We start from the raw sequence: 20,649 nt of genomic DNA on the forward strand, positions 1-20,649 counted from the left end.
GAAGCCAAGTGCCACTGAATATTTTTCTACAGGAATAGCTTTCATTTCAATTGCACAGGTAGATAAATCTTGCTAGCATCGCACTCTTGTTGAGCCTTATATTGAGAGATGCTACAGAAACGCCCGTTCTCCATGCACCACTTTTGCTGGGTCTATCGCCATTAACGTATGATCAACAAGCTGCTATATTCGAAGTTCCAGCAATTGATTTTTTTATGAAAAACGCAGAAACACTTCATAGTGACCAACAACAGCTGAGGACATTCGCTTTCTCAGAATAACAATTCCTTCTCCTCCTACCCTTGAGAAGACTTTAACATGTCATCAATAAAAACCCTGCTTGTTTTGTGTGTATTCACTCGAGCATTTGGTACTACATTGACCAGAAAGTGAATAACAAAACAAACAAAATTCTCATCCACCAAAGGTAATCATGCAATGATGCAGAGAGAACATTTGAGTTGCAAGTACACATGTATATGAATATAAATACTGGTTTTATTTCATAAAAATTTCTTAAAGAAACAATAAAGTAATGAATCCGAAATTAACCCAAACCAAATCAGTTAGATTCCACAACTCTTCTACAAATCAAATAACAAAGTAAAAAATCAAATCTTGAAGTTTCCACTCGACCTCATTTTTTTTTGTCCAGACTTTGACAGAGCAAAACACAAGATGAAAGAGCAAACGAGGTAACGAAATGCAGAAGATAATTTTGCAACCACTTGATTAGAAGCCTTTTGTACTACAAAGTGTATAAAGTATGTGTTTGACCAATAGCCTCTTGCTTTGCATGATTAAAAGCACTTCCTGTGGACAATTGATGGACCGGACTCATCATACTCTGCCTTTGCAATCCACATCTGCACTCAAAAGAAAGCAAGTTTCTCCAACCATATTAGAAAAGCACAGTCCAAAAGTGTCGTCCCTGATCATGAATTCAGATATAACTTCTAACTACTTAATGTCCATCTGAAGCTTCACTATTATTCTAGTAACTCCTTCCAATCATTGCAATTACAATTTCATATTGTTAAGCATTTAACAAATAATGATGCTAAACAATACAACACAGGCATAACAATGAAGACATCAAAATGTGCAGAGTCAGGTTTAAAGTCCGCTTCTGTTTACTGCCCAGATATATAAGAAATAGACACAGTACCTGCTGGAAGGTGCTGAGGGATGCCAAAATGGAGCCTCCTATCCAGACACTGTACTTCCTTTCTGGTGGTGCAACCACCTTAATCTTCATGCTACTGGGAGCCAATGCTGTAATTTCCTTGCTCATCCTATCAGCAATGCCTGGGAACATAGTAGAGCCACCACTGAGAACAATATTGCCATAGAGATCCTTCCTAATATCGACATCACACTTCATGATAGAATTGTATGTTGTTTCATGTATGCCAGCAGCTTCCATCCCTATCATGGATGGTTGGAAGAGGACCTCTGGACAACGGAATCTTTCAGCTCCAATGGTGATAACCTGCCCATCTGGAAGTTCATAGCTCTTCTCAACAGATGAGCTGGTCTTTGCTGTCTCCAGCTCTTGCTCATAATCAAGAGCAATGTAGGCTAGTTTCTCCTTCATGTCCCTTACAATTTCACGCTCTGCAGTGGTGGTGAAGGAGTAGCCACGTTCAGTCAAGATTTTCATTAGGGCATCAGTGAGATCACGGCCTGCCAGGTCAAGACGCAGAATGGCATGTGGGAGGGCATAGCCTTCATAGATGGGAACTGTGTGACTCACACCATCTCCAGAGTCCAGAACAATACCTAGCCAAAACACATTGATAGTCAAAAATATCAATTCATATCATTTATCTATATAATTAAGCGGTCCAGATGTAAATCACCAAGCTGGATAAACTATATGCTTGTTGAAGAAACTTCTTTGGTTTTCGTTGTTAAAGGAACTTCTTTGGTTTTCATGATCATGATCCCAGCAGATATCATATAAAATTTCCAAAACGAACTGTGGTTGTGACAAAGGGTGAAATACGTTGTGCCAACTTACAAGTTAGAAATATTGAGGGCTTGACCAGTTCCAACACATTTCATTTTTTTTCATGATCTAGATGTGTTTCTTTCCCAAATATTTTGTTTATCAATCAATTAGTACAACTCCATTTTATTTTGAAAACTTGCAATGCAATAAGCCAATAACAACGTTTTAACATGCATGAATTTGAACAAAAAGCAGATACATAATGGATTGTATCACTTACCAGTTGTACGACCACTGGCATAAAGGGAAAGGACAGCCTGGATAGCAACGTACATTGCGGGAGTGTTGAAGGTCTCAAACATGATCTGGGTCATTTTCTCACGATTGGCTTTTGGGTTAAGAGGAGCTTCTGTAAGAAGAACCGGATGCTCTTCAGGAGCCACACGGAGCTCATTGTAGAAGGTGTGATGCCAAATCTTCTCCATATCATCCCAATTGCTAACAATACCATGCTCAATTGGGTATTTCAAAGTCAAAATACCTCTCTTTGATTGTGCCTCATCACCAACATACGCATCCTTTTGACCCATACCAACCATCACACCGGTGTGGCGTGGGCGACCCACAATGCTAGGGAAAACAGCCCTTGGTGCATCATCTCCGGCAAACCCAGCCTAAAAAATTTCCAGCCCAAATCAGCAATCACTACCAATATCGCTTTAAGAATCGAATCTTTAAACTCCAAAATAGATCACAAATGAATCTAGCTCAATACCTTGACCATTCCGGTACCATTGTCGCAAACAAGAGGCTGAATATCTTCACTTTCTGCCATTTCCTCTCACCTGCCACATAAAAAATGCCAACTTTACATTAAAATGCTATAAAAATAGGGAATCACAACAATCTAATGTACTATTTTGACAAAAACAAATCCAAAAATAAAGCGAATTAAGAATATCCCATTTCCTTTTTACAAGCATCAATCAAAATCTGAATATTCATTCTGATAAAATCACATCAAAGATCAAGACCTTAGCAATGCTGAATTACAAAACTGAATTAGCCCACATTTAAAGATAAAGTCTTTTAATTGCTTGAATCGATAATGCTGGATTCTAAGCTAACCCCAGATTAACAAAGAAAATAATGAAACTCAAATGAAATACCGTTTAGAAATCTGGATTCGATCTCTGTGTGGGCGTCTGTTCAAGGTACCCGCCCTCTAGTTTTAAAAAAGGGGAAGATGTGAAATGAAATTTCAGCCTCAAATGAAATTCAGCTTAAATGAACCTCAAATTCTCTTTGAAATGATCTTGGCCGTTGGTTCTCAGTATCTGATCTACGGACCCCATGACGCGTCACGCTCATTGTGTAAACAGCTGGCTCACTTTCAGTTGTTTTGTTCGTATGGACGGATTTGCTCTTGGGATTGTTGTAATGCCTCCTCTAACCTCGGATGTAAAACAAGGGCATTTCGGGTATTGCAAGCCTTTAATTGTGGGTTTTTGTTAAATTTTTTTGACCACTCTCTCAAATCTCAATTTGACCGTTTCGTTGCTTATCTCATTTTGGTGTCTAATTTTCTTCTCTTTTCACGGGTAGTTCGTTGATATTGAGGTTTTTTTTTAAAATAAAAATATTATGTTACAAAGCCTAAAACTCAATCATATGTGAATATTATTTATTTAACTTACATATTTTAAGAAATATAATTTTTAAATATTTATTACATATCATGATTTCATAAAAAGTATTCTAGAAAATCATAAAATATCTTATTTTAACAAAAACTCAACTATTCTACTACTCCAAATCCATCATACAGATCGTATGAAAATTAATAATATAATTTTTTTATTAAAATTTAAAATTTTAAGTTGAAATTCTATGTTTTAATCTCATCTTCAAACCATTAGATTATCTTTATTAACATTTGTCCTTTTTTTATTTTATTATAAGTAGTAAATTGAGTTTATGATACTTGAAAATTTCCTATCAATTGGAACACAGGAGTTTTTAAAATTATATTTTGAACGGTATTTTTAAAAATATTAATTTTTAAAAATTATTATTAATATTTTTATTATTTTAATATGTTAATTTTAAAAATAAAAAATATTATTTAAATATATTTCTAAAAATAATATTTTAAAAATAATTATTATTTTACTCTCAAACATTTCTGTATCACGAAGCAAGTTAGTCTCTGTTAAAGGACTAAAAAAACCCTAAAAAATAAAAAACATTAATTGCCAACTCAGCATTCCGTTTCCAACTGTCTGGAGATCATGTCGGTCTGTGTTTTCAGGTGGTGTTATGGCCATCATCACCTGTCTGTTACACCCTCGATTGTCGCCTTCAATGCAACGGAGTCGTCATTGACTAGAGGAATCAGTCAAGGATCTGACGGTTGACATTGTATCATGATAAATGAAGCGTATGACGTGCCATGCATAACAAACACAACGTGGGACGGATTATTTGTGGCTGATCACTTTTGGATTAATCGACCGCTAATTGTGGTTCTATTTTCCTTTTTAATTTGAACAGGAGAAGATAAAAAGGCTACTGATTTTCCTTAGTTTTCTTCTTCTTCTTCTTCTTCTTCTTTTCTTTCTTTTTTTTTTTTTAAAAAAAAGGGCAAATCCCTCTTCTTTTTTTGTGCTAGTTATGGTAAAAAAAAACTTTTTTTTGGAAGGAGTTGTGTTCAATGTAAAAGGCGAGCTTTAACCATCGTAAGCCACTAACGGATGTCTTAAAATAGTTGCTAAGAATGATTAAAAACATTTAATTAGTCTCTACAATTTTGTTTTGTAATTCATGGTGTTCTAAAATTTAATATACCCAGGGATATAATTTTTTGGTGTTTAGATAATACATAATTATGTTTTCATGTCAATATCACATTCTCCATAGCTTAAGAAGTTTATGATTGGTAATAAAAGACCTAACACCTATAAAAAAAATAAAAATTGATGGGGTTTAAAGACTCTTGGATGATAAAATCGGTAACTTTTAAGTAAAAGATTGCAATAAGCGAGATAATAAACTTTAAATTACAAGAACAAGAGTGTTTTTTTCTTATTTTTTGTATAATAAATACTCTGAGATTTAAAAGAATTAAAGTCTAGAGAATAAAAATTGTGAATCCTTTACCTGAGAGTTTAGGGAGGCATTTATTGCCTCTAAACCTTGTCGATTTTGTCAGAATAGAGGGGTTAGAGAGACATTTTCTCCTGATAGCATTAATGAGAGATACATATCATTTACACAACATGAATGAGAAACCAATATCCCTTACACAATATTAATAGCGATGGAAATATAGTATATCCTTTGAAGACTTTTATACATCTAGGAGTGTAAGGAGATGAATATTCTTAACATTAAATTTTTATATTAAAAGTTATAAGAATAAACAAACAAACCCTTATGGCCCAACATAAAGTCTATAATAATCTCAAAACCTTTATCCTTTCACGTTTAGCATACTGTCAAGCCCAAAGATAATGGGTTCGACAGATTATAAGACCCATGCCCAATTAGGCTCAGTGTGCAGTCAAGTCCAAGGGTGCTATCATGCCTAGCCCGCGGGCGGTGGATTTGACAGCTTGCTAGACTCATGATCACTTGAACTCAGTATGTAGTCGATCCCAATGATGTTGGATCTAGCAACTCATCAGACCTATACTCATTTGGGCTCAGCACGTAACTCAACCTAAAGATTTTGGGTCTGACAGCTCGCTAGACTCATAACCGCTTGGGATCAACATATTGTTAAACCTAAGAATGTTGGATTTGACAGCTTATCAGACCCATGTCTTTTTGGACTCAACATGTAGTCAAACCCAAGGACGTTGGGTCTGACAGCTTACTAGACTCATGTCTACTTAGGCTCAACATGTAGCTAAACTCAAGAATGTTGGTTCTGAGAGCTTGCCAGACACAAGAATTTCAACTATTTTGGTTCAATAGCGACCTTTTATCTCTACGTCGGAATCCAGCGAGCCTCTCTATTCTCTCACAAAAAAGGATTGAAAATGAGGGAATTGAATTTTGATACCAAAATTATTTTTTTAACAATTAAAAAGACTGATCACTTATAAACTGAAAAAAATAAAGGATCAAAATAAACTTTTATATGAAATTCAAAGTTAGCCTATTTTATCCACTCTTTTCAGTTTGATCCTTTATTTTTCATTTCAATATTTTTTTTCCAAAAAAATATATACAATTTAATGCTAATTTGAATTAAAAAACTAAATTATGCAAAAACAAAGCTAGGAGAGAGAGGACAATGCATCTTCAATAGTAATAGTAATATCACCACTCGGCTTAGTTTTTTTTTTTTTTTTTTTAATAGAACAAACAAGCATCATTAAACGAGCAAGTGAGATCTGATGATTTGGATGCTTTGTACATGTGTATAATCGTCCTTTTCCAATCGATCTCATTATTGCAAGTATTTGGTCCCGCCATGAAAAATTACATCTTCTTCTATTTCGAGCATGGTCACCTGTGATCCAGCTATACGTTGCAGGAAGATAGAACTTTTTCTTGAAAGTTGACGACAGCAAACCTCTTTTTTTTTCCGCACATGGATGTTAAGAAATTGAGTGCTTTCATGTACCTTCTCCCATGGCATGTTTGCATTTACAGTTTTACTTGAGTACCTCCGAATCTAGTTTCTTTGATGCGATAGAATGTTTGTGAAAGTGGTGCAAATCATTTTTTTTAAATTTATTTTTTTATGTTTTGGATCGTTTTGATGTGCTGATCTTAAAAATAATTTTTAAAAAATAAAAAAAATATCATTTTGATACATTTCAGCATAATTTTTTTTTAAAAAAACAATTGCAATCACACTCCCAAACAGGCTCATGAGAAACCAACCTCATAACCTCACGACCCGCTATGCTCTAGCTAGCCTTGCAACAATTTTTTTTATAGAAATTTTAGAATGTATTAACGATTATTTTTCAAAGTGTTTTTTACTTGAAAATATATTAAATATTTTTTTTAATTTTTTAAAATTATTTTTAAACAAAAAATAAATAAATTTTACACCACTCCCGTTGAATGTTTAAAAGTATTCACTTTAGGGAGAACGATATGATTTTTTGGGTTTAATTTTCGAGATTTTAATAAATATTTTCCTTTCTTTAGCAAATGCAGAATTGTTAACTTTTATTGTATGAGTCCTTCTCCATTTACCTAGTTACCATCCGAAAAAACCCTTAAAATCGTACCACCCTGCAAGTCATAAATCCTGGGTTGTTTCGACTTTAGAATAAGTAGATTAGTAATTACAATCGTTTTGTTTATTATGCAATTATATATATTAATACAAAATCTTAGCATATATATCGTAAGCTTACAATAGAGTTTAAAAGAAAATCCTAGTATATATGTTCGAAATTTATTTAATTGGCATGATTTAAATAAATTATGGGTGAATGAGAAATTAATTTTAAAAAAACCTCTTGTTTTTTCTATTAAAAAAACTATTGATTTTTCTATATTTAATTCTTGATTTATGGTGGCTAATCAAAAGTTTATCATAATGAGAATTGATTTTTATTAATTCTTCAACTTTTAACTTTTAAAATTCACTTAAAAAATAAGAGGGTGAATAGAGAGTTTTTAACTTGAATTTTTCAGATTTTTTAATACTCTTTCTCACCTTATTTTTGGTGTTTTAATCATCTTTTATGGTTTGGTCTTTTCTTTCAAATCTAGAGTTTAAATTCATGAGAGATATTTGAGTTTTTTTATTTTGGTTCAAAAACCTTGTTTAGAAATGTATCTAAACTAAGGTGGTAGTGTTGGAATCTTGAGAGACATATTGCAAACCATAGTTTTAAAACCCGGCCCAACGAGTTGACCCGAGATTGAAACCGGGCTGAGTTTGAGAAAAAATAAGGGAAGATAAAAACCCGAGGTGACCTAGTCAAAAACCTGGGTTGCAACTTATTAACTATTTTTTTTTAACAAAAATGACATTATTTTGTTTTATAAAAATAATTGGGGGTTGACCCGGTCAAAACCTATGACATGAGCCGAATTTAAAAACTATGTTGCAAACATTTTAGTTGCACAAGTGAAGAGCAATAAACATATTACGGACAAATGATTCATCTTTTACAACAACAAAATTTTTTATTTTTTAAAAGTGCTTCAACAAGTAAATACTCTTTTTTATTTTAATTTAAGCATTATTATTTCTATTATTAGTATACATGCAAGGACTTTAATATATATATATATATATACCAAGTTTGTATACATAACATGCTATTATTCTTTTTATTATATTTATATTGAGAATATATTTGTCTTGAATTTTATTTTGCATGTTTATAAATTCAAAATTGTATGTATTAAAAGATTACCTTGAACAATTTTTATATTTTGCATGCTTTTATTATGATACACTAAACATCTTTGCTCACTAGTGTAATATAATACAACATATTTTAAAAACAATTGTAAGGTTTTATTTTTTATATTAGATTTTATTTAGTTTATCATGTGAGAAAAAAAATGATAATAATAATAATAATAATATAGATTAATTGTGAAAGAGCCTTTAGCATCTTTAAATTATAAGTTATAATTCAACTTTATGTAATTTGCTATATTCTCACATATAGATTTAATTTTAATTCTATATGCTTTAATCTATAACCTTTTTGTTTTATTATGATTTTATTTATTTATTTATTTATTAAAGGTTTCTATAAATCTTTGTTTTAAAGTTATAGTTTATCTTCTAAAATTGTTTTTTATGCAATTTGAATGTTTTGATGCATGTCATATATTTTATTGATTTATATTTTTCAACAAGTGAGTTATTATTTTTCAAAAAGTTGTTTTTTTTTTACCCCTCCAATCTTTCATAAGAACTTCTTTAATGAAATTATTATTCATATGATACTATTTTCATATATAATATAGTTTGTAAGTGAAATGATGATAATTGAACAAATCACAGAAAATAAAATATGGCTCAACAAAGCAACCCAATAAAGAAAATGACTGTTAAAACCAATATTAATAATGTTGATTACCTCACTAATAAAATTTTGAAATGAACATGTTTGTTGTTTTCAAAGTCAACCTGGCTAAACAATCCTCAACAATGTATTGGATGTTGTTGATATTAGAAAAAACTTAGTGTTTGATTTATTGTTGAGAAAAAAATAGTTTTAAGATGATTTTCTTTAAAGTGGTAAATTTATACTCTCTAAGAATGATGTATTTGTAGCAAAGAGGTATCTCCGTGATAAGCTTTTTAAAATGAATGTAATGATCAATATAACCAATGATGAGAACAATAATAAGATTATCTTTTTTTTTTATTTGCTTGAGTTTTGTGAAATATGGCATGAAAGTAAGGTTATGTGAATTATAATTTTATGAAAAGATTAATAAACTATGAATTACCAAGTATGGTTTTTTAGAAAAATCATAAGTGTGAAATTTATATAAAATTAAAATTTACAAAACCTTCTTTCCAAACAATTAAAAAAAGTAGTGAACCTCTAAACTTAATTTACTAAGATATTGGTGATTCAAAATTTATACAAACTTAAGGTGGAAAAAATATTATATTATTTTTATAGATGATTTCACAAGGTATGGTTATACTTATCTACTTAGAAGCAATGATGAAGCTCTTGAAATGTTTAAACATTACAAGAATGAAGTTCAAAATCAACTTAAAAAGAAAATAAATGTAATAAAAAGTGATAAATATGGAGAATACAAAGCATTATTTGGCGAATTCTGTTTTCAAAATGATATTATTAACCAAATTACTCCTCCTTATTTACCACAATAAAATGATATTGTAGAATATAAGAATCGAACATTAAAAGAAATGACGAATAAAATGTTGATAAGTTCAGAGACACATTAGAACTTGTAAAGGGATGCAATTCTAATTGTCAATTACTAACAAAATGCCCGATAAGAAGTTACAAAAGACATTATATAAATTGTAGAAAGGTAAAAGACCTTTCTATAAATACCTCAAAGTATGAAATTGTCTTATGGGGGTAGCAATACTTGATTATAAAAAAGTAATGATAGAATCTAAAACTGTGGATTATGCATTTATTAGATATGAATACAATAGTAGTGCATAATGACTTCTTGTAAACAAATCAAGTATTGAGGATATTCATCCTAATACCATTATAGAATTCAAAAATGCTATATTTTTTGAAGATATGTTTCCATAGAAGAAAGCACGAAAAAATTATTCACTTAAAAGAACGATTGAGGTTATAACTCAAGTAATTATCACCAATAAAAAAATAATGAGGTTGATATTAGAAGGAGCAAAAGGGAAAAAACAACAAAAATATTTGGTTTTGATTTTTTAACATACTTGTTAGAAAATAAATCTCGAACTTACTATAAGACAATGTCATGTTTAGAAGCTTTCTATTCGAAGAATGCAGTTAATAGTGAAATTAAATCCATTATAAATAATCATATATGAAAACCAATGTATTTTCTTCCCGAAAGTAAACCATTAGGCCATAAGTGAATAATTAAAAGAAAAATAAAAGTTGATAGCACTATTGACAAATATAAAGCTAAAGTTGTTATTAAAAGTTTTAGACAACAAGAATATGTGTTATATTTTGATATATATTCACTCATGTTAAGAATAATTTCTATACGAAATATTAATAGTTCCAAAAAAATAATTTTTTTTTTGCTAAAATTTAATATATTTTGTATGTTTTGGATCGTTTTGATGTGCTGATGTCAAAAATAATTTTTAAAAAATAAAAAAACATCATTAACATGCATTTCGGCACAAAAAATTATTTAAAAAGCAACCGCTACCACACTGCCAAACACTCTCTAAGAGCAGCAAATCATGAAATTGGAATTGGAGGAGTAAATCAGACTCACAATAAGTAAGGAGAAGGAGAGTAGGAGATGATGAATATTACAAGTAGTTTAAGAAACACTAACCTGATTTCTGTCAAAGCAGAGAGCAAAGAGGAAGGAGAAGGATTTTGCATGATTGGCTGGTAGGTTAGGGTTTTTTTGGAAGTATTTATATATTAATATAAATTTATAAATTTGGTTTGATTTTATTGATTTCACACGAGTTAAATTTAATTTTATTAATTTTTGTATTTTTAATTTAATTTTATAGGTTAGATATATGATTTTATGAGTGATTTTAACAACAATTCTTAATAAAAAAAATAAGTTAGCAGTTACTGAATATTTTTTACGTTAAAAAATCCAACCAATGACATAGCTTGGACTAATGAACCAGTGCAATTCTATAACCGAGGAGAAACTATTCCATGCAAGCAACTATAGGTTAAAAAAACACATTAACACGTGGCTTGCAGACAAACATAAGAGAATATCACTCAACAAAACAAATGTAAATCAAATTTTGCAGCACCAAAATGAAATTCTCTTATCTGGATTCTCTACTGTACTTAAAAACACACCAAACGCAACTGAGTTAACGCGGGTTCTGAGTTCTGATTCGCATTTCCACCACCAAACAGAATCATTCATACTTGCTAAACAATTCTCACCGAACATCAAGATTCTTTGTCACAAATACAAGAAATTGGTGAGTTTTTCAATGCTAAAAGCAATACAGAATCTTGGTTCATCAACAACAACAACCACAACAACAACAACAGGGTTTGTGGCATCTTTTTATAGATTGAAACCACCACATGCCACCACAACTAGTGCTTTTGTCTCAATTTCTTCCAGCCTGTTATCCTATTATTCTCCAAGAACCAGACCCACAAAGCCTCTTCTGTTTTTGACTCGAAAGACTCGATCTTTGGAACCTGTTCGTGCTCACTCAACTCGGTCTGAGTCTAAGATGGATGGCACTTCTTCTTCTTCATCAGTTGCTGTTCAGTCATCTGTGAGTTTCTTTTATTTGAGTTCTTGTTCTGTATTGTTGACATCCTGATACTCTTATTGAATTTGTAGATAAATTAGATAATTAGTTATGAATATTGGGCTGTTGGGGTTTATGATTGTCATTTTCTTGATTGTGTGGTAGAAATTTCTCTTATTTATTCAGTCCATTTTTTTGGTCATCTTCATGCTTTAATTGAAGTTTTATCTTAGTTTTATGCCTCCATTGTTGTGGAATTTGATCATGTTTTACTTGTTTTCATTTATTGTAAATGTTGAGTTGCTTATTTGATCGACTTGGAAGCTACTTAATCTTGGTTGACACACAAGCTAGGTCGAAGATACTTGAATGAAACAAATAAGAGAACCTTATAACTAATCTCATATCACATAGTATTCTTTTTTGAACATCACTGATATATATTTTTTTTCTTATTCAAGTTTTGTCAGTGCTTGTATCCACAGCTAGGTTTAGAAAGAGACGGTGTGAATTAGATTAATTGGTTCAGGATATCATTGATTGTTGATGCCAGTGGTTTTTTACTTTTCTTCCCTTTTTGTCTCATTCGAGACACTTGCATTCACATAATCCTGTATGGTGCTCATTGTTTTTCTTTTCCAATGCCCCCAACGTTGTTCTTTGCTGATGATAATCTGTTTTTCAGGGAAGTGTACGCAAGATCAATTTCTGTCAGTGGTGTGGTGGCCAGACAAAACATGATATACCTGATGGGGAGGAAAAGATGAGAGCTATTTGCACAGTTTGTGGGAAAATTACCTATCAAAACCCTAAAATGGTATGGTCATTCATTATTACAATCAAATATGTCATGTATGTTTCTGCTGTCTTGTCTGATTACATGTGTCATGTATGTTTCTTCTAAAATTGATTTTAGCATCCTGGTTCTCACCACAGCTGGTCAGGTATCTCCATTTAATGTGAAGTGCATGAACTAGCTAGCTTCATTTATTCTTTTGGCAGCTATTAAAATACAAATCATGGGAGGACTTGTTGTGAAATAGAGATTGTATGCAAAAAAGGTTTTTAGGGAGCATAAGCTGTTGGACTCTGAGTCATCTAATAGTGGAATTGTGTGTGGATTATTTTAATTCTACTGGTTGTTTTAACGAGTACTGAAAACAAGGAAAACGTTGTAGGCATGAAGCCAAAAACCTTGCAATGTGTTTATATCATTCTATTCTTGGTTTTCTCTCCAGTTTGTTTGATACTGCATTTTCAATGAAGGCAATGGAAATATTGTCATCTTTTGTAAACTGGTTTGAATAGGTGGTGGGATGCCTCATTGAGCATGATAACAAGGTCCTACTCTGCAAGCGAAACATCCAACCATCATTTGGCCTCTGGTATGCGTCTGAAATTGGAATTTTGGTACAGAATGGAACCACTGCGTGCTTTTTCTAATATAAACTCTCAAATAGTAGTTAAAAAGAAAAAAAAATGCATTTACTCCATATGGTGCTTGGTCCTTTCTTCTTTGCATTTTAACTAGTTTTTCTTATCTTCATTATCCATGATGGATAACCCAGATAATTGTATTGTGCCGATGTAGGACCCTTCCTGCTGGTTACTTGGAAATTGGTGAGTCTGCTGCAGAAGGGGCAATCAGGGAAACCTGGGAGGAAGCACACGCAGAAGTGGAAGTCGTGTCACCCTTTGCTCATTTGGACATCCCTCTTATTGGCCAAGTAAGGGAGAGATGCCTCTCATTTCTCATATTGATTTTTCTATGAACTTGCTTAAGGTTTCGAAGTTTGTTGTTGTTGTTTGGAGCAGACTTACATAATTTTCTTGGCAAAGCTGAGGAAGCCCCACTTTTCACCTGGACCAGAGTCATTGGAGTGCCAACTTTTTTCGCTAGATGATATACCTTTCGATTCTTTGGCATTTTCATCAATGGCGGTTACTTTAAAGTTGGTAAGAGCCTGTTTTAGCAATATACAGTTTCTTCATTTACTTGCTTTTGTTACTCATATATATAATGTCCTGTTGTTGCAGTACATTGAAGATGTTAAAGCTGGAAGTCGAAAATTTCACTACGGCACAATTAACAAAAGGTACTTTACAATGCATTTTTTGTATTAGAAGCTCAAGTGAACTCCTGTGAGAATGGATAATCCACTTCTAATCTCAAAATCAGACAGCTTTGGATTGTCTATTGTCTCAATAAAATGCGTTGGCTATTCGACTTATTTTTTGCCATTTTGCTCTTTTGTAAATGGTTTTGTGAAAGGAAATGACCATTTGATAAAAGTAGTGTTCATTTCAGTTTCGGAGGTGTCTATTTTGAATTGTTATGATGGTGGTGGTTGTGGTATTGGAGGCAGGCAGGTGCTTGCGGGCAGTTTTAGGTGACTGCCAGTGCTTGTACCTTTTCCAATGTTTACGAAAGAAAAGAAATAATTGAATAACAGAACACCTTTCTTTCTTTCTGCTGTCATGATAAAATTTGGCTGCTGATCTTTAGCTTGGGAATGAGGCTGAATTTAACATGACCAACTTCTTTTTCGCAAAATTGGCACTAAAAGTGAGTCCTCTTGTTTTCAGTTCACTGTAATTCACATTGATTCACTCCCTACACCTTTACTATTCCCTCAATTTTGAAGGCGGTGTTTGCTTGGCGCTGTAGGATTTTGTTCCAATAGTTGGCTGTGGCTTTCACGGGGTGGAATTTACCATGTCTTGACCCTTGAATTATTTTTTATATCATTCTTTATTGTCAGTGTAGTTAATATTCTAGGCCCAACGGAAAGTGATTTCTTTTAAATTTTCTTGTATTTGTTTACTATTATAAAAGTTGATAAATAAAAAACTATTTTTAATCAAAGAAAAATTTAGTTTGGTTTTTTAAAAAGTGTTTTTTATTTTTATTTTGGGTGGAAAACTCTTTCCATAAATTATGAAAAATTCAAAAATATCTTTTATTTTGGGTGGAAAAATATTTAACTTGGTCTTCAATCTTTTAATTGATATATATTTTGTTTTGATTTTTTTTTTCAATTTCATTCCTTAAAATTTGATTTTTATATTAATTTTGATATTTATTCATTTGATTATTATTTGTTTTTTTCTTATCTTGAATTTTTTTTTATCTATCAATAGAGATTGTTCTTTCTTTGTAGAATACTTGCTTGCTATGCAAAGCATGCTCATGTTTGTTGAAGTCTTTTCTGATACTTATTTGCAGGCCTGGCTCGAGCCCTTCTGATACCCATGCCTATACTCTCGATAATCATTTGCAGTCTTGAGAAACGGGGATCCATTTTCCTTTTCACATGAGGTGTTTAATAGCTGGGATTGACCTTCTTTGATTTTTCAAATCCATGGCGGAAGCTGAGGATGGTGATGGGACCAGCATTCTGATGCATTGAAGCCATCGAAGACCATTGAGCGGATGTATTCTGTAACGACCGAGTGTGTGGAAGAGGCAGCCATTTCTCTGATGAGCCATTTCATCGTACAACCTGTGTTTAATTGTTAGCTTCACCCTACTTTCCATCCAAAATGTACAGAAATTTACTTCTCTCTTTTGCATTGAATAAAGACCTGTTAGCGAGGCTTCCTCTCAGTTCTCATGTTTGAAAACACTTCGAACCTCATTTTATTTTTATAAATTGAAAACGATTATGAAATTGAAAAGTAATTTTATTTTTATAAATTATTTAAAAGAAATATTTTGATGGAAATACAAAAAATATCAATTTAAAAAATTAAAAAAAAACTCAATAAAGAATAAACAATGTTATTTTCAAGACAAGCAAAAAATTATACATAAAGCAAGAATGGAATTTAGTCTCTAAATGAATAAATGCTAAAGGGTGAGGAAAAATAGCTTAAAAAAAGAAAAATAATAACTATGCAAAACCATCACAAACCACCTAAACCTAACTTAGTATAATCTCTAAAACTCATAACTTAAATTATCCAAAACAAAACAAATATTAATAAACTAAAGAACAAATTTGAAAGATAAAAAATAAATAGGATGAAATTAAAAATTAATTTTAATTTTATAGATTATTTAAAATAAGAAATAGTAATAAAAGGATATGGATTGAATGTTCTGGAAATTTTAGAGGGCTAACATGAAATTTGAAATGGTTAGAGAAGATGGAAAAAAATAAATGGCTGCTACACCAAACCGGAGGTGAGTTTTACACACATGGTGCCCCATCGCAGTGATGTGCTTAGACCTTTCAAACACTTATCAGCAGAATTGCTCGTGCAACTTTCTTGGCAAGCATAAACTTTTGAGCACAATGAATAGGTTGATGGCTTGCATAAAGGTGGATATGATCGCCCGATACTAGAGTACCATGAGCTTGGATTGTGCAGGATCTGATAGTATAGGATCTTACAGTGCAAACCAATTATGACAGAAATTCTTCCATTTTAGATTGAGTGAAGTCCGTCATTTATATTTGCAAATATACATATAAACAATTCACACCAGCGTTACTCTGCTCTTTTCATTCCTTGTCTTAGCTTTATCCATAATCTCCAAGCCAAATGAAACAAAAGCAATAAAGAACATGAAAATAGAAAACTGAAAATCCAGTCCTTGTAACCACAGAAAATCTAGAAATTAAAGTCACACGATGGTCTTTAAAAATCAAGGACCCTGTAGTGGTGAATCAACCTGGACAGCTTGAACATGCTAGTAATCAGCTTTCATTTTCATTGCTATCAACATGAATTACCTAAAAACAAAAAGGAACATGGGGTTTTGCTTTATCTTCGTTCCGCACAAGAAGCATTAAGATTGCCTAACATTTACCTAAGTTACACAGCATAGCACCACAAAATCACCTAGCAATCTTAAGTCAATAAAGCTCTATATCAAAGTAAAACACACATATGCATTATTACCACACAATCACCTAGTAATCTTAAGTCACAAGCTCTATATCAAAGTCAGGAAACACATGATCATCCAAAATGAAAACCCATTCAACGCAAAAGATGTCATCCAGTGGCGTGCAAACTGGAGAAAGTCAAGACACTTTCTAACAGCTACAACAGAGTACAGGACATAGTAGATGTGTCTAGGTGCTTTGACTATCAACGTAAGTAAAACTCAAAACTAAAACTCCAAGATTATGGAACTAGTGTGCAAGAATGCCAAGTATTCATTGCCCTCGTCAACACAGAATGCCCAAAAAACTAAGTGCTCAACTAATAATAATAGCATAATACGGGGTAGCTATGCATCAACATTCACTGCTGTACCATCAACTAATTTTGACAAACTAGCAGATAAAAGCTTGAAATGCATAATGCAGGTAAGAACTTGAATCCCCCCAGACCCACAAATGAGGCATAAACTATAATCAACTACAACATAATCAAAGGCAGTAACTACATAACAATAGACCTGGGTTGATATTCAAAACCTTTCTCACTGAATAAAATCCAAAATCTTAAATAATATATATAGTCATAGAGAGCCTAAGATAATTAAAAATCAAAATTATCAAAACAAGTTTGTTCAATTCATCACCATCGTGCCTAAAACAGAACTCTAGAACAATTTACCAAACGGGGCAAAAAGATATAAAGAGAGTAAATTATCGTAATCTTCACTCGCTCTTCTTCCTGAAGGAGCAACCCTCTGTAAGCTTGGCACGACCCCCTGTTGGCTGACACAACACTGTCTGGCAGTTCCCACAAACCACAACAGTTTGCGAGTGACTAAAAACAGTGGTTCTGCACACAACATATTCATTTAACTAAATAAATAAAAGCATCTACGATCCCTTTTCAAACCAAACAGCTAAGAAGGAATGCTTAAATTCATCAAGAAAAATATACAAAGGTCATGGCATGACTTACATGTTGAAGCAGCCCTGGCACTTCACATCCTGCAAGTTTTTACAAGAAAATATGATAAAAACATAATCAGAAGGGAAAATAATAGAAAGAAAGGCAGGAAAATGTACGGTATTTGTAATTACCATAAAAAAAGAGTTTGGGGACTGAACAAGACGCTTGAGCTTATGCTTCCTTTTCTCAAGCTCTGCTGGTGGGTTGAGCAAATCGATATCGTTTTGAAGAACCTTTCATTAACAAACAGATCAGTTAATGAGCGAAACAGATCATAACAGATAACGAAACGAATTCACATCAACTCACTCACCATTGGAAAATTTTATTTTATCTTCGAAACCGCTTCTTTCTTTCTTTTGCGGGAATACGCCAACCTAGACTAGAAAGAAACCCTAGAGCGCCCGAGAAAGACAGGAAGTACATTTATGCAAAGGGCTGAATGGGGCTTATAAGCCGTTGATTTTGAGCAATGTCACATCCTGGCCTTTCATCTCGAAGGGCCTAGGGTAACATTAAAAACAGGGGTATAATCGTCCATTTGGTCAAACAAAAAAAAGTTGAAAATGCAAGGGATTATTAATAACAGAACATTAAAGCGTGTAGATGTTTTACTGTTTGGACCACTGTGCTTTTACTGTGGACAGTGATAATGTGCTGGCAAAATTGTCCTTGATCTGTGGTTATTCGGGGTTGGTTTTCAGAGTTGCCTTCAAAACTTTTACTGGCTTATTTGCCATTAAAAAATTGCTTGGGGATATTTTATTTTTCTTGCAATAAAAATATAAATTTACCTTTATAGGCAACAAAAATTAAAGCTGTTCATCAAAGAATTTATTGACTGTTTATAGTCTTCATCAAAATCTAGGCAACAAAAATAAGTTTTTCATTTGAAGATATTTTTATATTTTTATTCGGGTATTTAGTGTAATTATTAGGGTTATAGAAAGAAATTTTGGTATTTTCATATTGTTTATTATTTTTTAAAAAAGAAAAAATACGGGATTATGTTAAAAAAATATTAGCAAGTAAGTGATGTTTGCACTATTTAGGCGGTGCATGGGATGCTACACGGTAACCAAAACCAATCTTTCTCCGTCTCTTTAGATGCACTATCATGTTCTCTTTAATGTTCAGTGGCATATGATGTCTAAAGATAGTTAGATTGTCACCTATAGTCATGTTTGATTTTATCCTCTTTTTTTTTTTTTTTCTTGAAGGGTAATGTACATAATTGTCTTTGTAGAAGTTTTTTCTTATGGGTATCCAATGAGAATTTATTATCTACTATCATTTATTAATCAATAAAAAATAAAATAGTTATGTGTATATATATATATAATGATAAAATTCTAAATATTGTTCATATATGTGTATTTTATGTCAATATTAAGACATGTATATATTATATTGTATTAAAAAAATCTAGATATTCTACAAATATATTTATATAATATAAATATATATTTCAGATTAGATTCGAGCGAGTTTTAGGTCGGGTTTGAAAAAATCTATACTTTATCCATTATCCATCAGATCTGAAAAATACTTATCCATTTGGGTCGAGTCAGGTCGACATCCAACGGGTTCAAATTAAATTGCCATCTCTATTTAATTGTAGTTTCTCATATGTTTTGTTTTTTTATTTTGGTACTCATTTTTTCATTTTTTTTCTTGGGGCTGTTGTTGAAGTTTTTTTAGCTTTCAATTTCATCTTTCAATCAATTTTTTATTGTTTTATTTTTTTCTAGATTGACCATTATTCTTTTGATTTATTTTTTCTTTTTATTATAGTTATTTTTCAATTTAATTTAACCCTTCAATTGAATACTTTTATCCCTCCAATTAATGTTTTTTTTTCATCCTAATTTTTTTAGATCTTTTTGTGTAATTGATTGTTTTTTTTTTCTGGTTTTATCTTTCAACATTTAATTTATTTGGGATTCGACTTCGTATGATAATATCATTCTACACTAGTTTTTTTTAGTAGTGGTTTTGTGATTATATATTTTTTTTCTATGGATTTATCCCGATATCATGACTCAGGTCACGCGTTTTTCATGCCTCTTTTTATCTATAATTTTTTTTGTTTTATACAAATTAATTTTTTTTTAAATAAAAATATTCATTTTAAAATAATATTGCCGATGTGTTCGGTCTTGTGTAATATTTTTTATGGTGTGAGTTTATTCAGTTATTTTTATTTGTATTTATCTTTTAAATCGTTGATTTTTTAGAATGTAAATTTATTGATTTAAATAAAAAAGTTTAGTAAACACAATCAAGTGAGAATCTCATTTTATATAGTTGAATATCTTAATTTATATTTATCTCTTAATTGTTTTTAATTTTATTTTATTGTCAATGACTTTTTTTTGTTTATTTAAAAAATAATTATTAATTATTTAATTAGATTTATAGAAACTTTTCAATTTATATTTTAAATTTTTAAAATAAAAAATAAAAAATTTATAACCCACAGGGTTACATAGCGAATTCATTATTAAGAATTGTCATCCAAGTACATAAAGATCAGCAAAAAGGAAAAAAAAAAAAATTAGGATTCTAGTTGATTGATACTAATTTATTTTTTTTTATAAATTTTCAATTATGCAAACAATGGTACATAATGTAGTTTAGCTTTACGTCTCTATCATCTATAAATGTTTCTTGTATTTTTGTACTTTTAGACTTTGTAAGCAAGATTTATCTCCAAGTGGTTGCTTTTTGTTCAATGAATTTTTATTTATGAAGGAAAAAATAGTTAAGATTAATTTTTTTTGATTTTGGTATTAGTATATAAAAATGATCTAAAAATATAAAAAATATTAATTTAAAACAAAAAAAAATTTCAATATTTTTTAAAAACATTTCCAAAACGCAATGTCAAACACACTTGATTGAAACCCTGAGGAGTAATTCAAAT

At 31.4% G+C, this 20,649-nt stretch overlaps 3 protein-coding genes across 4 annotated transcripts; 1 reads left to right on the forward strand and 2 right to left on the reverse strand.

Moving 5' to 3' along the window:
• Positions 1-480: 480 nt before the first annotated feature.
• LOC7479526 (actin) lies at positions 481-3,258 on the reverse strand. 2 transcript variants are annotated; one of them, XM_002308329.4, is made up of 5 exons: positions 3,124-3,258; positions 2,730-2,799; positions 2,235-2,628; positions 1,169-1,782; positions 481-866 (listed from the first exon to the last, which is right to left on the reverse strand). In XM_002308329.4, exons 2-5 carry the CDS (start codon positions 2,787-2,789, stop codon positions 801-803), a joined length of 1,134 nt encoding a protein of 377 aa, XP_002308365.1. In that variant the 5' UTR covers positions 2,790-2,799; positions 3,124-3,258; the 3' UTR covers positions 481-800. The 2 variants fall into 2 exon arrangements, with proteins under 2 accessions (XP_002308365.1, XP_024459206.1); XM_024603438.2 differs by lacking the exon at positions 3,124-3,258 and adding an exon at positions 2,989-3,085.
• An 8,123-nt stretch (positions 3,259-11,381) lies between these two features.
• On the forward strand, positions 11,382-15,468 carry LOC7455643 (nudix hydrolase 23, chloroplastic). Its single transcript, XM_002309265.4, has 7 exons — positions 11,382-11,885; positions 12,547-12,678; positions 13,170-13,246; positions 13,453-13,588; positions 13,677-13,817; positions 13,899-13,957; positions 15,088-15,468. Exons 1-7 carry the CDS (start codon positions 11,589-11,591, stop codon positions 15,146-15,148), a joined length of 903 nt encoding a protein of 300 aa, XP_002309301.2. The 5' UTR covers positions 11,382-11,588; the 3' UTR covers positions 15,149-15,468.
• Positions 15,469-17,279: 1,811 nt separating this feature from the next.
• LOC18100591 (40S ribosomal protein S27-2) lies at positions 17,280-18,256 on the reverse strand. Its single transcript, XM_024603318.2, has 4 exons — positions 18,037-18,256; positions 17,855-17,956; positions 17,733-17,761; positions 17,280-17,606 (listed from the first exon to the last, which is right to left on the reverse strand). The coding sequence occupies exons 1-4, from the start codon at positions 18,037-18,039 to the stop codon at positions 17,480-17,482; spliced, it is 261 nt and encodes an 86-aa protein (XP_024459086.1). The 5' UTR covers positions 18,040-18,256; the 3' UTR covers positions 17,280-17,479.
• Between the last annotated feature and the right edge of the window lie 2,393 nt (positions 18,257-20,649).

Source organism: Populus trichocarpa, chromosome 6 (assembly GCF_000002775.5).
Source record: "Populus trichocarpa isolate Nisqually-1 chromosome 6, P.trichocarpa_v4.1, whole genome shotgun sequence".
Taxonomy (NCBI): Eukaryota; Viridiplantae; Streptophyta; class Magnoliopsida; order Malpighiales; family Salicaceae; genus Populus; species Populus trichocarpa.